This window comes from Sabethes cyaneus, chromosome 3, assembly GCF_943734655.1.
Source record: "Sabethes cyaneus chromosome 3, idSabCyanKW18_F2, whole genome shotgun sequence".
In the NCBI taxonomy this organism is placed as follows: domain Eukaryota; kingdom Metazoa; phylum Arthropoda; class Insecta; order Diptera; family Culicidae; genus Sabethes; species Sabethes cyaneus.
This window is the reverse complement of record NC_071355.1, coordinates 22190380-22205990: the sequence shown is the minus strand read 5'-3', so window position 1 is coordinate 22205990 and position 15611 is coordinate 22190380. Positions and strand designations below refer to the sequence as shown.

The window sequence follows — 15611 nt, the reverse complement described above, 5'->3', positions numbered from 1 at the left end:
TTCTTACCGGAAGTTTACTCTACAAGACCCTACGAACCACTGGCTAGTGCATCTCATCGGCGAACCCAGTATCCAGAAAGTTGTAGTCTACAGCTGGTAGAATACAGCAGGTGGGACATGTTGTGAGTATGCCGAAAAACTACTCCGCAAAAGTGTTGTTCGCCTCGAATTCGGTTGGTGGCAGACGTAGGGGGGCGTGCCCGATGGTTAGACGACCAAGTTCAAAACTTAGAAAGTGTGGAACATTAGAGACCCGCAGCCATGGGCCGAGTTTGGTGGCAAAACATTGTTATGCAGGTGTATTCCTAAAGGACATCATACCAGAATAAGTGAGTATCCAAAAATTACGCGAGCGAAAAAAAAATTAACATTCGACATTCAACTCCGGTATCGCTTACTTTGATCTTTTGGGTTATTGACAACGACCTTAAGTATGAAACACGGACACAAATCGGAGCATGGAATATACATACTGATCCTTACCAAGCAGCCTAAGCTGGCTCAACTTGCAAGAAAAGCATACAGCCAGACGCTGGAAATCCTAGGGCTGAGCGAAGTCCGTTGACCGGATTCTGACGAACACAAGACATCGTCCGGGATAACAGGTTTGAACAGATTGATGCGGCAATTGCACACCAATCAGACGCAGTGGGGTTTGGCGGACCTAAAACTGCAGATCTTTATTAAAGCTTACCTGGGATACATCATTCGGGCTTGATGGCCTGACCACACATACCTTGAGGAGAGAAGTAAATGAAATCTTCCGAAAGATAATCGACTGGAATCCAATAAGGAGTGTTCTCTGTTTTCTTTTCTGTCAAACAAAAATTGTAAAATTTTAGATCAGCTTGCTGAGATTGCTGGAGATAGGGTTCAAATCTAAATGCTTTGTCCACTTCCAACTGGACAACATTATTTTCAGAAAACTGAATGAAACAGAAAAGAGGATAAAAACGTACGAATAAATGATTCCGGGTAGTAGTAGGAAATTCCACAGTTTGTTTTATTTCTAAATCACCTGTGCCTGAACGATGGTTGTTGATGTTCAAAAGGAATCTCGCTAAAAGCACTAAAGCTAAGGATTAATTGCTACATTTTTAGAGGTTAAACAAATACAGTTTTGTAATTTTTTCCGCTGTGCTTTTTTTGTGTGTGACCTGCTTGAGTAAATCAAACATTACAAGCATGCGTTTGTTTTTATCCTTGTTGTTTTCCTTTTTCTTTAATGGCTATGTGTGGGACCCAACTAATGCTACTTTGCATACAAAACAGTTTGTCGCATTTCGTGCTCCTAAAATGATATACCAACTTAATCGAACTGGTAGTCCTGAAAAAACTAATTCTTTAACAGGTATAGAAAGCTATCACCGGCAAATCAGTTGGCAAATCGAACTACAAAATTAGAACCTAACGATAAATTGATACGAATTTTTGTCGAAAGACAATAGACGTTGGTTTAGTTTTGTGGTGCATTACAATTGTAATTTGCTTAGACTTCACTAATCTCGGAGAGGGGTGTGACCTACGTCGGTGTGCTTTTGAGTTCGTTTTTTTTCTAGATTTGACTATACACAGTTGGGGGTACAATTGATTTACCACTAAAATGTATATTTTGTTATTAACTGCTAGAAGTGTTCCGTCGATGCAATATTTTCCCCTTACATCTCCTTTACGGCCAGTTGGAGTGAACACAAATAAAATGGATCGAAAAATAAAGAAGCTTCTTTCGTATCCTTTTCCGGTTTGTTCGTACATTGCAATCTCCCTAGCTACTACGAGTAAAGCGCCTTCCCGCCCTGTGCTTCAGGTTCAGTTCATTTCCGTTCGGTGTTTGTAATTCATTTTCATTGGTTGTTCTAATATACTAACGATTTTTCTCAATGAAAAGTTTTAAGGTACATTTTAAAATATTCTTTCACGTTTTCCCCATTCTAGTTCATCATACATTCACGACGCTTTTTGCCTGTTTCGAAATGATAAAATATTTGTATTAATCATATAGAGAACATTCACACACACGCACGTTTTCGTTTTTATTTCTTCAACAACTTCCTGACCATTAAATTTTTTTTTTAAATTTGAATGAATCCTACGATATTCCTGTCGATATTTTACTTTCAATCTCACAGCTTCGAGGAGGCCTAAACACCCTCCGATACACCCAGAACTTTGTAAATAAAAACATTGCTTTTGTCTTTTTCTTCGATTGCAATGAAACTAAGTGGTGGAATAGTAGTATAGTAATGTGATCAGTAGCAGCAAGTAACAGTGACACCCACCGTGTGTTACCGTGTCCTATTCGTAGGTTGTAACTAAGTCCAACATTGACCACGGAAGTCTGCAATAATGAGCGCGGAGGCGATGATGACGATACTGATGGTGATGCTGTGGAAGGAAGCAGCTCTGCCGCCGACAATTCAGGATATGATGCAGCTGCTCTTTTCACTGGTATTTCCGTTGTCCCGTTCTATTTGTTGTAGCAACAAGTGAAATATATCGGCCACTGACTGGAGGGTAAAAAGGATGCTTGTTGAAAGCCTTTCTAAATTCATGTGATGCGCACGCTTACCTCATTTTGCTTTGCGGAAGTTTCGAGGAACTGTGCCTTCCAGGATTCGGCTAGCTTTCGACCATCTTCCGTTGAGACGGCTCGTTCTTGATGTAAATCCGTTTTATTTCCGACTAACACTACTGGAACACTGCAACGAAAGAGCAGAAAGAGTGATGGTTACAATTTGCTTTTAATTTAATGAATACCGAACCACTCACTAGGCTTTTCCCATGACATCGAGCAGCTTCTCGTAGATGATCTGGATCACCTCGAAGGACTTTTGGCTCGTAATCGAGTAGACCAGAACGTACCCGTGGAAGTCCATGCTGTACTGAGCGGGAAATATGCTGTACTCATCCTGGCCGGCCGTGTCGACCAGTTTCACTTCGTACTCGGTGGAATTGACGCGCGTAACTTTGTTCCAAGCTGTGAAAAGAGAAAACGTATGTGCGATGAGTCATCATCCATGTTCTGCCTGCAAGCATTCTATCATTTCTATCAGTGAAAACATTTGAGGGGCCAGCATAATACGCCAACTCCCACTCTTTATTGATTGACGATGACACATCCGATAATCTTTCCGTTCTCTTCTGTGAGATTAGTGTTATAACATTTGCGTCACCGGCGAAACCAAGTAGTTAACAGACTTTCGACTCTTCAGACTCCGGGGTGCCCACAGCTCGAGATTCATAAGCCACACTACGCTTTCAGTTTGTACTCCACTAGATATCGTACGCAGCACCTTCTGCTCGAACACTATAAGGACGCGGGTGTCACAGCTTCAAGTTCATAAAGAACTACTGGTCTAGCATAGGAGTTTGATCATAACGTTAAGGGTAAAACAGATCCGATTTCCCGCTTGGATGCACCAGCGCATCCCAAAATACACGACCTCATCTACCACTTCTTGTTCGTCGCTGGCTATGAACCTTTAAAGCCATTTGTGAAGCCAGAGGGTTGGCTACTTTTTGTTTCGATACCCACCCGTCGGATGATCACGTCCTCAAGAGAGATGTTCAATAGCATAGATAGAAAAGCCGTCACCTTGTCTCAACTCAACCCTTGCGGCGTCTCGAAGAGACTTGAAAGTGTCCCCAAGAGATGCGCACGAAACACATCACTCGATCGAATGTTGGGAAAACCGTGTTCGTGCATAATCGGCCATAGCTGGTCTCGATCGACTGTATCGTATGCTGCTTTGAAGACAATAAATATGTGACGCGCCTGATAATTCGCTACGAAACCTTGAGCAGTTGGTGACAGGCGGCATAACAGGATCAGGAAGTGTACCCTTGTAGGCGGCGTTTACTAGAGTTATGCGAGCTTTGGTGGCAGCAGTTGAGCCGATCACCCTTTTCGTAGATGGAACAAACTACTCCTTCCATCAGTTCCTCCGGCAGCTTCTCTGCTTTCCAATCTGGATAGTGTAGAGCGGTTGCTAGCGTTTTTGGTGGCTTTGTTGATTTTAAGCAACACGATTTCTCGTTTGACTTCTTCAGGTGCTGGGAAATTACTACCCTTCCATGGGCACCCCTAGGTTAAATTCTGATGCGCCTCCTTTTGCTACTTCGCCATTCGACACATCCACATCCACATCTACATGGACACATCCATCGAAAACCTCCTCGTGTTCGTTTTTTAATCAGATTCCTTCCCTCGTTCCTACACATGTCAGGTGTCGGTGTGTAGCCCATAGCAGTTTGGATCAGCTTCTCGTAAAACTTGCGCGTTTCACTGCCTTGGATTAGTTCTAATTCTTGACGTTCTTTGTCCTGCTCCTGGCGGATTTTTCTCCTCAGAATCATGGTTAACTGGTTCCTTGTTCGTCGATATTTGGCCAAGTCCTCCCTAGTGCCAATACTCGGAACGGAGTATGGAGGCGCAGTATCCAAGAGGTGGCTAAAGCTGGGCGAATACGATGGCAGGGCATGTTGCAAGAATGCCGGACAACTACCCTGCAAAGATGATGTTTACGACCTCAAATGCGGTAGGAACGCGACGACCAGGAGCGCAGCGATCAAGATGGTTAGACCAGGTGGAGCGAGATCTGGCGGAGAGTACTCGGTGTCCGAGGAATTAGAGAGCGGCATTGCGGCCCACATCCCAGGTAATTGGAGAAACCTTGTTCAACAGGCTTTGTCTTAGAACGGCAAGCCGCTTAAGCAGGTACCAGTGAGTTAAGGTAGACAAATTCGTTAACCACCTCAAACTCATCACCGTCAATCCTTATACTGCTGCTCAAGCGGCAGTTATTTTAGACGTATTTACCTTTAACCCAATCTTTTCTGCTTCGCGCTTTAGTCTGGTGTACTGTGCAGCCACCGCCACACATGTTCTGCCGATAAGATCCATGTCATCGGCAAAGCAGACGAGTTGACTAGATTTATTGAAGATCGAAGCAGGTACGAAAGACCATTGACTTGACGAAGCGCTCTGTGTGATTCAAATGAACTTGACAATCCACCCGAAATCCGAACATAGCATTGTGAACCATCCATTGTAGATTGAATCAGTTTGATGAGCTTCCTGGGGAAGCTGTTTTCGTGCATGATTTTCCATAGCTCTTTCCGCTCGATGGTATCATATGCGGCTTTGAATTCAACGAACAAATGGTGCGCGGGAACTCTGTATTCACGGCGCTTTTGGAGGATCTGCCGCAGTGTAAATATTTGATCCGTTGTAGACCGATCTTCGACGAAGCCGACTTGACAAGTTTTCACAAATCTGTTCGCAATTGGTGAAAGTCGGTGGAAAATGATTTGGGATAGGACTTGGGCGCATCTTAACTATACCAACCATACCACTAGTTAGTGGTCCGAGTCAACGTTGGCGCGAACACCAACGAACGTGGTCGATCTGTGATCTGATTTAGTGACCTCCAGGTGTACTTAGGAGCCCTACAACTGTGTAGGCTATGTTCTTGCAGGCGGCAAAGTCGATATGTTTTAGGCCCATTTCATTGGTCAGTTGATGACCCTCCAATAACCGCTTTGTGTTCCTCCTCCTCGACCGGAACATTGAAATCTCCGATGCCGATCAGGCTTCATTTTCGGTTTTTTGCTCAGTAGATGCTCAATTGACTTCAGCGTCTTAACGAAACAGATTTCGAAAAAGTAATGTAAGGGGAAATTATAGAGTTAATTAATATCTAAAATATTGATGAAGGAAGTATAGTGTTATTTGTTTATTCTATAAAAAATCATCTGACAGCATATGGTCTTAATGATCTAAAGTAACGTAATATATCACATGCTTTTGTAAATTCGCTGACGGAAGGTCTTTGTAGACACGTTAAAATCGAATAAATGATAAGCCTCTTGGAATCGTCCGCTCACACTCAACATTGGGTCATTATTGCCACATACAGTATTTCTAGGAGAGTGTCGTAGCCACTGTCTGGGCCTTAGAATGCGCTGTGGTGCGTAGATGTGAAGTTGACCAAGCAGGGCGGGACTATCAATTTCACCTTGTAAAATTTTTGCACCAAAAACAGCATTGGCATTTCGTCGATCTTCCAGTGTTTCGATGCCAATCAATGCACACCGGTCTTTATAAGGAGGCAGGTCTTGCGAATTCGTCCATGGAAGGTTACGTAGCGCGTATCGAACAAACCTACGCTGCACAGATTCGATTCGGGAAATCCATATCTCTTCATATGGCGACCATACAATTGACCCGAATTCGACTATAGATCTAACTAAAGAACAGTACAATGCGCGTAGACACAGTGGATCAGTGAAATCAGTAGCAACTTTCGAAACAAAACCAAGTTGGCGATTAGCCTTGTCCACAGTAGCAGCGTAGTGCGCTTTGAAGGACAGTTGGTAATCTAACAGAACGCCTAAATCCTTAATGTGATCGACACGATTCAAAACAGTTCCGTCGATGGAGTAGTTGAACAGAATGGGATTCTTCAGACGCCGATAGGAAATCACACAGCATTTTGCTATACTAATCACGAGATGATTCAGCCGGCACCACCTGGTAAAGCTGTCAAGCATATCCTGTAGACGGAAACAATCATCTAGCTTGCGGACGACGAGATAAATTTTCAAATCATCCGCGTAGATCAACACACAACTGTTCGGTATAATCGAAGAGACATCATTGAAGAAAAGAGCGAATAGAAGTGGTCCTAAGTTACTTCCTTGAGGAACCCCGCACTGCAGACTGAATATTGTTGATTCAGCCGATCCTATCTTTACATATAGCTGTCGGTTTGCTAAGTAAGATTTCAGCCAATCACAGAGTCTATCTGAAAAGCCGAAACGTCGAAGTTTGGCGTAAAGTATTTCGTGGTTCGCTGTGTCGAAAGCAGCCTTGATATCCGTGTATATTGCATCAATTTGTACACCAGCATCCATCTTGCTGATACAGAAGGAAGTAAACTCACAGAGGTTCGACTCCACAGATCGCTTGCGAAAGAATCCGTGCTGAGATGATGTAATGTAGTTTTTGCATGCTTCAAAAATCACTTTGTTCAGTATGGTCTCTAAGCATTTCGACCCGCTAGACAGCGAAGTTATCCCACGATAGTTGGCAATATCCGTTTTGTCTCTTTTTTTGCATACCGGCGTCATACACGAGCTTTTCCAGATTGTAGGAAATGTTCGACGTTGTAGTGAGAGATTGAAAAACGCTTGCAGAGGTTCTACTAGAGCACCGGAACACTTTTTCAGCACACACGATGGGATGCCGTCCGGCCCGGCAATATATGATGACTTCAACTTCGCGTGAGCCGCAACTACCATCTCGGAATGAATACTGAAAACATCCACGTCAACAACGTCTGGGGGAGCATAGCGAACAGCGTTGCTTATATGGAGGGCTGCGGTAGAGTTGAATACATTCCCGAAATGTGAAGCAAAAAGTTCGCACTTTCCATCGACAGTGGAAGCGGTTCCCCTTCACCTAACTTCATACACGTAGGTCGACCATAATTCTTCCGCTTAGAGTTCACAAACGTCAAGAATCGTTTCAGCGGTATTCTCGACTCGCTTCCTCAAATTGGCGTTTGGAGAACTGGTTTTTATGCAGACAATATTTCTTTAGCATTTTAGAACGTTGTCGTTTCAGATACCTTAAGCGCGCATTAGACCATGGTGGATTTTTCGGAGGTCTAAATGGGGTACCACCTCAGAGAAACAGCGACACAATTTATTATTGAAAGCAGTGACTGCGTCATCAACATTCAGGATGGCGTATACATCAGACCAATCCATTTTGCAGAGCAATCCATTGAGGGCGTCAAAATTAGTTTTACGGAAGTTGTATTCGGATGCATCAACGTCATTGGTACGAGCAACAGCGGGCAGACCCTTGATGGTTAACGAAAGAGCAGGATGATCAGGATCCAGTCGCACAACAGGTTCGGGAGCTTCTTCGGCAGTACTACTACTAGTGATAGAGTCAGAAGTGTAAATCAAGTCAAGAATTCGGTCCCTGGAGTTGCGAACTGTATTACGTTGTCTCAAACGGCAAAACGACAAACCATCGAGTAATGTGCGACAAGCTGGTGTAAAGTACGATAAAAGTGGATCAGCGAATAGGTAACCACCTGTAGTTGCACTCCATTCCACGCGAGGTTGCTTGAAGTCACCAAAGAGGATTATCTCATTACAGTCAGAACGGTTCACGATTTCAACAACAGTGTCCAAATGCAATTGAATGTGGTCGCAATTCTTTCTATTGTTCGGCGGAATATAAACAACACCAAGGAAAATGACCTTGTCATGAAAAGCGATTTTGATCCATAAATTTTCAACGGCTTGGCCGCAGGAATGATGAACAGGGGCCGCATTTATGTTTTTTGCAACTGCTACTAAAACTCCTCCACCTCTATGCCGTAAACTATTATGCGCACCACGATCAACCCGGAAGACATTATAATCATTGTTGAACAATCGGCGAGAGGCGATGCGATCGTCAAGCCACGTCTCATTAAAAACGTACGTGTCGTACGAGAACTCTGAGGTACTCAGGAACACTTCGGAGATCATGGACTTCAATCCAGGGACGTTCTGGTAGAAGATGCAGATGGGCTCACTGGAGGTTTTTGGCTGGTCACTTGCCGTTGCAATAGTATTCAGCGCAGCGATCAGTTATCTTTTGTATTTACGGCGCAATGAGACTGCTACCCCGCTGGTAGCTAAATGAGCGCTCTTTTTGCTACCAATGAGGTAGCAGCCCTGTAGCGCCGTAAATACAAAAAATAAAACAGTATTTTCTTCAACACTATTGTATATAATAATTAACTCTACAATTGCCCCTTACATTACTTTTTCAAATTCTGTTTCATTGAAGCGTTGTAGTCAAATGAGCATCTACTGGGCAAAAAACCGAAAATGAAGCCTGATGCCGATCTTGATATCATATTTTGAGCAGCCAGCGGTCGTATTCACACTCCAACTGCGCGTAGAAATCATCCTTGTCGTCATCGGTACTTCTGAGCTGTACACGTTGAGCTTATATACAGCTACTAGATCATATTCAGAGTCAATAACCGCATCCCGTACGATTCCCTGATGTTAAAGAAGAACCGGCTGCCTATGAGAACTTTCTGGTCAATCATTGTGGTTCATTGTACGTTAGCCACATGACTTCCAGGTGGTTTGGTGGATATTTGCGTGGGAAAAAGGTGCTTCGGATCTCCAGGCCTTGGAAAGCTGCGAAGTTGACCCTTATCGTTCATGCCGGTGTGCAGGATATGGAATCCTATCATCGGCCTAAACATTTCTTCCATACTGACGTGTCACCACTCTGGTAAAACTGGACCTTTCCACCGCGGATCTTCCAAACCATCTCTCCTTTACGACAGATTTCCTGCAATGCAACAATGTCAAGTTGGCGGGGTTTAAGCTGTTCGAGCAGCACCCAGTCGCCACCTGCGAAATTCAGTGAATTGCAGTTCCAAAAGAACCGATTCTCGATTCGTCACCTAAATCGGTATTTGCTTGAATAATCATAGCAAGGTGCGTTTAAACATGTTGCCTTATTAGGGTCACGCTAGCGAGTTTCGTGATGAGACTGCCATCTTAGCTTTAATGCTTAGCTTTCAGCCGGCCGCTATTCCGGATCAGTCACAGCCGTAAGCCACTCTTATCGTATGCCTGAAATATAACCACTGCCTTGTTTAAGGAATCGTCAAGTCATCCAGAGCCGCCCCTAACATAAGAATACACATTTAAGGCTGTTTCTCGTTGCTGTCACGCATCGTTCACATGAGTGCCTCCTTCCCCCTCGCTATACGACCTCAGTTTCCACCGAGGTTGGTTACCCGATCTCCGCTAAGGTGGTTCGTTTTCCGGCTGGTACCACAAGGAGGTAGGGATAGGAACTATAATTGCAAGCAATGTTACAAATCGAGCGAGAAGCCAACGATGCCCACTCTCACGCAATTGTAGAACAAACAACCGTTGTTGCTGGGTGCACACATTCTGCTACCTATACACTCGTGAACGCACAGTCTCGTAGCATGATTCTACATAGCCCACTCGCGAGGCAACACAAGTCGTGAGCAACCAGCTGCCCGTGAGGGCTAGTGGTGCACTGGGATACAGATATTGCATTTTTATTTTCTTCTTCATCTTCTCCCTCGATTCTACTCACGGGCGGGAGTGCGAACCATCGCAAGTGATCGGTATCAGTAGCTTGGGGCTTGGGCTGCATTGACAAGCGAAAGAACGACGACCGTGGCTGTTAGCTAGGTACACACTCGCAAACACTCGCCGCAGTGCATGCACAAAAAACGGCCAGAGTTCGTAAGGGTGCTCATGCCGACGTTTTGCTTTTTATTCGCAGAACCTTCATCGCAGCTTTGTCTGCTTCTAGCTTGGTTGGCTCGGCTATTGGCATCTTGAGGTTGTTGAAGACCAGATAAATCGCTTTAGATATTCAAAATTAGAATCGAAAAAACTCTAATAAAATAGATCACGGTATAGTGCTTGGAAGTGTAGCTTGCAGGCAGCCAATATTTCCCAAGGATCATTACTAGCAACCTTCTTTTTAAACTTTTCCAACTGCTTAAAGATTTCCATGAATTCCATTCTATTCAGCACGTGCTGTTAAATATGTTATCTTTCCGACCTCGTTAACCATATGCCGGCTCGTTGAAATACTGCCACCATGTTTCTTAGATGCTTCTCTAAGGTTCAGATTGATTTTTGGGATTTTAAAAGCAGTTTTTGTTCGAATACTAATACCTACCATGTGATCATGTACTATCAAAGAAACGTATCTACTAGTTCAACAAAGAATTTCGATCTGCTGCTAACTTTTGCTAAATTATTGAAATTAATAATTGGTTGACCCTGTAAAATTGAGTTTTTAATTTTTTTTTATCCAGTTATAAATGAAAGGGTCATAAGAAAATTCAAATTCCTATTCAAATCAAAGGCAACTATGATTCGCAGGGTTATATTAAATTGAGGTTTATTGCGTATGACACTTTTTTGCTGGAAAATGTAAGTGAATTTGTGCCAATGTATGAGTTTTGTTACGTCATACAAAGATTATTTGACGACGAAACCGTTAAGTTACAGCCCACTGTCCATGCAGTTCACGTGCCACTTCAATGTACCAATTACCCTGAATCATACTGGAAATAGCTCGTCTCGTCCGTACTGCGATATAGCAATCGCGCATAGATAGTGAAAATTACTTTCTTTCTGTAAACCATCATTGGGGCTTGGCTATCATACTTACTGTTTTCAATGGTCGGGTCGTACGAATCCACAAATTGTCCTTCGACGAATTGAATACTTAGCGAAGATTTGCCTGCAAATCAAACCAGACAAAGAACCACGATTAGTACCTACCTAGTAGTATCATTTAAATATTCAATTTCCTTATAGCTGCGAAAAAATGCGACAAAAGTAACCAGACGCAATCAAACCAAATCGAACCTGTTTGAACAGTCACTTAGCGAGTAGCTGTACCGTCCCTACAAGCAGACACAGCTTGCTGTTCGATTATCGAGTTTAACTCGCGAAACAAGATGAAAGAAATTTCAGGACAAGTGTGCCAATTCTGAAGTCATACGCATTTCGCGGAATTATGTTGTCTTATCGCCACCAGCTCTGTGTGTGATAGCTGTGCTGTGCCATACAATGGTTACTTCTGATAACCGAGTCCGGACATTCACAGCTGAACTAGGAGGGACTGTCAAACTCAAAGGTACTCCATGGTCAAGGCCATAGAATATTCAACTCAAACGAATAAATCAGCTGCGTAGAAACAACTTCGCAATATAAATTTGTCCCACATTGTATCCCAGCCAATTCGATGTTCGCTTCGTCCCTTCCTTCATTCTAATCTATTCCGTTTTGAGCGAGAGGCGAGACTCATTAATACATACCAACAGATCGGTAGCCCATCATGGCAATACTTCGTTCTTTGGGAGGCATTTTTCCGCTACCGTTTTCTATAACGCACTTGTTTTACTTGTTAATTACACTACGGTGAAAGCACACGCGTTTGGTTAGCAAAAAATTAATGTCCTGACGATCAATCGATGACGCAAAACGGTTTTATTTTGATTCGCAAAACTGAGAAAATGTTTGGCTCTAGCTCCCCTACGGAAAGAGGAATGGCTCTTTTATTCTGCGTACAAAACTGTCGCATAGTGAGTGCCTGTCTGGTACATGTTGCGCAATGTATCAACCGATCCAATCCAGCGAAAGGTGGATGTACTTATTGCATTCACAACTAAATACAGACAATTATTGCCATAATTTGGATTGTTCATTGATCGTCGATTAAAATTACTGTCATTTGCTACTATCGTTTAAAAAACTCCATTAATATGTACAATAAAGAATAATAAAATTGCACAAGCCAAGATAAACAGGTGTAAGCGATTTTTTGTTGCCTTTAACGTCTTTCAAGCGATATTGACGTATACGTGCTCACCCACACATAAACGTTACGCGTCAAGTTTGCGCAGGGTCTTCAAAAGTTCAAAAGCGACTGATGGGGCGAAAAACGATAAGGTGCTGCGCAAAATCGGCAGCACTAAAACAAAACGGGTTTTAAATTTAAACTATCAACCGCACATTTCTCAAAATTTTTACCTTTTTAATTGAAATTTGACAGATCAGTATAGTTATTTCCAAAGGTAGAAATAGAATCAATCTGTGAATCAATGCAATCCAATATTAAATATCCTCCAGAGAAGTGGAAGGTGCTGAATAAAACATAACTGTGTTGTCAACCATCAAACAGTTTCTTCAATTACCACTTTGGCGACGATTAGAACCTGAGAGAGAGGAGCGGACTTAACGTAGGACGTTAAATAAGGCTTGAATCGTGCTTGAATTTATACTAACTTGGATTTGAAGATTTACTGGATGGATCTAAATCTAAATCTTGGATCTAAATTTGATTAGAAATTAGACTTGGAATTGGAATTTAAATTGTACGTGATATTCGACTTAAAATCAGTTTGAATTTGACTGGCATCAAGTAATTGTTATCAAGTTACACTTTGGTTTAAAAAATTGAGCTTGACATTGCACATTCAGTAATTTAATGGAAAGAAGGAAACGTGGGAGTGAAAGCCAAGAAAACGGTACAGAAAAGGAATAAACAACGAAACAAAAAGTGGAGAAACAGCACTTGAAAAGAAAAAAACTGAACAGAAAGAGATAAAACGTGAAAGAAAATAATTCCACAGGCGAAAGATGTCATACCTTAGTGGTCCTAACTGCAAATGAAAGATTCTCTTTATGTCTCCTCTCTTACGCTTATCACGGATGCATAAAAGCATTTCAATCCAATTTTTCTAAGCGGTTAGCTAGCTTATGACGTCAGCTACCGTTTCATGCGAAAAAATGCGTTCACTTGTATTTGCATCATTGTGTCTGTGGTTGTGATAAACGCAAGAGAGGAGTCTTGAAGAGTATCTCTCATTTTCAGTTAGAACCTATTCAAAAATCAGACCATAGTTAGGGATGACATCTTTCGCCTACACTTTTTCTCCTTTTCTGTACTGTTTTCTTGGTTTTCACTTCCACGTTTCCTTCGTTTTTTCGCTTTTGGTCTCGTTTTCCTTTTTTCTGTCCCGTGTTTCTTGGACCGTTCAGTTTTTCTTCGTTTCCTGCCCATTTTTCTCTTATTTTCAGTCCTGTTTTTCATCAAGTTCATTTTTTTTGCTATTTTCTTTCCTGTTTTTCGTCTTATATGTTCACCTTTTTTAACTCTTTTCGTCTCCTTTTCTTTTCGTTTTTCGTCTTCATCTGTTCCATTTTTCCTCTTTTTGATGCCTCGTTTTTTTCGTCTTTTCAGCCACGTGGATTCTGTTTTTGGGTTCCTTTTTTCTCTTTCCTCACCGGGTTTCTTTTTTTATTTCCTTTTTTTTCTTTTTTTTCTTTCCATTTAATTTTTTTTCAGTCCGTTGTTCCTGTTTTTGTTTTATTTTTTGTCTAATTCTTCTGTTTTTTATCCCATCTTTCTCCTTTTATATCCCGTTTGAACCAAGGTTTGATCTTTTTTCCTCGTTTCCTATATCGGTTATTTTGTTCTCTTTCGTTATTCTCCTTTTCCCTTTCGGAAAACAAGTCTTTTCCGCATTCTCTTTCTTGCCTCGTTTTCGCTTTTTTTCCTTTTTCATTCCGATGTTTCCTCCTTTATTCCTTTTTTCTTTTCCTGTCACGTGTTTCAGCCTTTTTTCTTGAGTCCTGGTTTCTCTTTTCCATTTTTCGTCTTTTTTCAAAGATTTTTCCTAATTTTTGGGCCCGTTATCCCTGTTTTCCTGACTCCTTTTCTGTCATTTTCTGTCCCGTTATCACTTTTTTATTTCATTCGGTCTCGATTCTCGCCTTTTTTTCTATCGCATGCTTCGGTGTCGTCTTTCTCGTTTTTGCTCTTATTGTCCTGCTTTACCCCTTTTTTGTCACGTTCTGTTTTTCTTTTCCGTTATTCGCTTCCGTTTTTATTTTTTTTTTCTCTTTTTTTGTCTTGTTTTTTTTCATTTCTTCTAATTTTCTTCGTTTTCTGTATGAGTTTATTATGGTGATACGTTCCTTAGTGGAAATCGGACAACCGGTGGAAACTAGGGTCGCATGCGGACAAAGAAGAGGGAACTCATGCGAAGGCTGAAGTGTAAACTCTCCACCTGCAGGACGGTTCTCTTGACTCCCAGGAACCGAAGCAGAGGGTTCAAAGCCCCTAAAGGTGATGGTTGTAATAGCTGTTATCCATGGCTGTTATGTAAAAACTTGAATGGATAAACCCCTAATCCAAGCTGTGACGCGAGCCGTGCCGAGGGATGAATGGTGGAGGGGGTTCTAGAAATTCTTTCGCCGCAACGGAGCCTGTGGAGTACCAAAGCGGCCTCCACAGCAATTTGCCCTTGCTGCATCAAGCCGGTCACTGATGCAGTGGACGATTTATTACCGTGCAAGCTCTCTCTGCTGAAAAACAAAGAAACGAATGAGGTGGAGAGGAGAGTAGGGGAGGAGCAGGACTTGCATCGTTCAAGTATCGCTAGCAAGGGTTCAGTCCTGATCCTCGTCTATCCTCAACACGCCGACTCGTTGTGAGTCGACAAACGAAGATGTGGCTCCAAAACTTTTTACTCACGGGTCGAGATTCACTCTGCCTGATCTCTGACTGTATGCTGGAGGGTGGGCTGAAACAAAAGGAGAGCCGAGCAGTTATGGCCAGTAGGATGGCTGTACAATCGCTCAAACAATCTAAATAAATGTATAACGTCGAGTATCCACCACTAGATTACTCAAAAGTTGCTGAGTCTCAATAAGATAAGATCTCAGCAAGCTTACCGGTTTTGCGACAGGATATTGTCTGAGTAAATATCATCTTCGGATTCCCAGTTTCGTACAAGATGATACCCAGGTAACCAATAAGCATTAGTATAAGCAGTAAATCAATCATTAGTTAGCATCCCTAGCGTTTTATACTGCAAGTTGCTGCTTATCAGCCTTTTGACTGCATAGCTGTTGTAAATTGGTATCCACAATTCTATTTAAATTCTTCTTGCCGGTAACTAGCCGCAAATAAGCATTGGCTGCATTATAAGAGGGCTAGCAGCAAAGTAGCCGCA

At 42.4% G+C, this 15611-nt stretch overlaps 1 protein-coding gene across 1 annotated transcript; it reads right to left on the bottom strand.

Annotated features, from left to right (window-relative positions):
• Positions 1 to 1006: 1006 nt before the first annotated feature.
• Positions 1007 to 12243, bottom strand: LOC128741690 (GTP-binding protein Rheb homolog). The gene is made up of 5 exons (XM_053837654.1): positions 11907 to 12243; positions 11255 to 11326; positions 2770 to 2977; positions 2570 to 2699; positions 1007 to 2507 (listed from the first exon to the last, which is right to left on the bottom strand). Exons 1-5 carry the CDS (start codon positions 11953 to 11955, stop codon positions 2418 to 2420), a joined length of 549 nt encoding a protein of 182 aa, XP_053693629.1. The 5' UTR covers positions 11956 to 12243; the 3' UTR covers positions 1007 to 2417.
• Positions 12244 to 15611: the final 3368 nt, after the last annotated feature.

Bases quoted from the DNA above. Each gene is read 5' to 3' on its own strand.
- LOC128741690 (XM_053837654.1), bottom strand. From the start codon at position 11,955: ATGCCTCCCAAAGAACGAAGTATTGCCATGATGGGCTACCGATCTGTT. The intron at 2,700-2,769 runs GTGAGTGGTTCG...CTTTCGTTGCAG, and splicing joins GATGTCATGGGAAAAGCCTA to TGTTCCAGTAGTGTTAGTCG. The intron at 2,508-2,569 runs GTAAGCGTGCGC...TTTACCCTCCAG, and splicing joins CTTCCGCAAAGCAAAATGAG to TCAGTGGCCGATATATTTCA.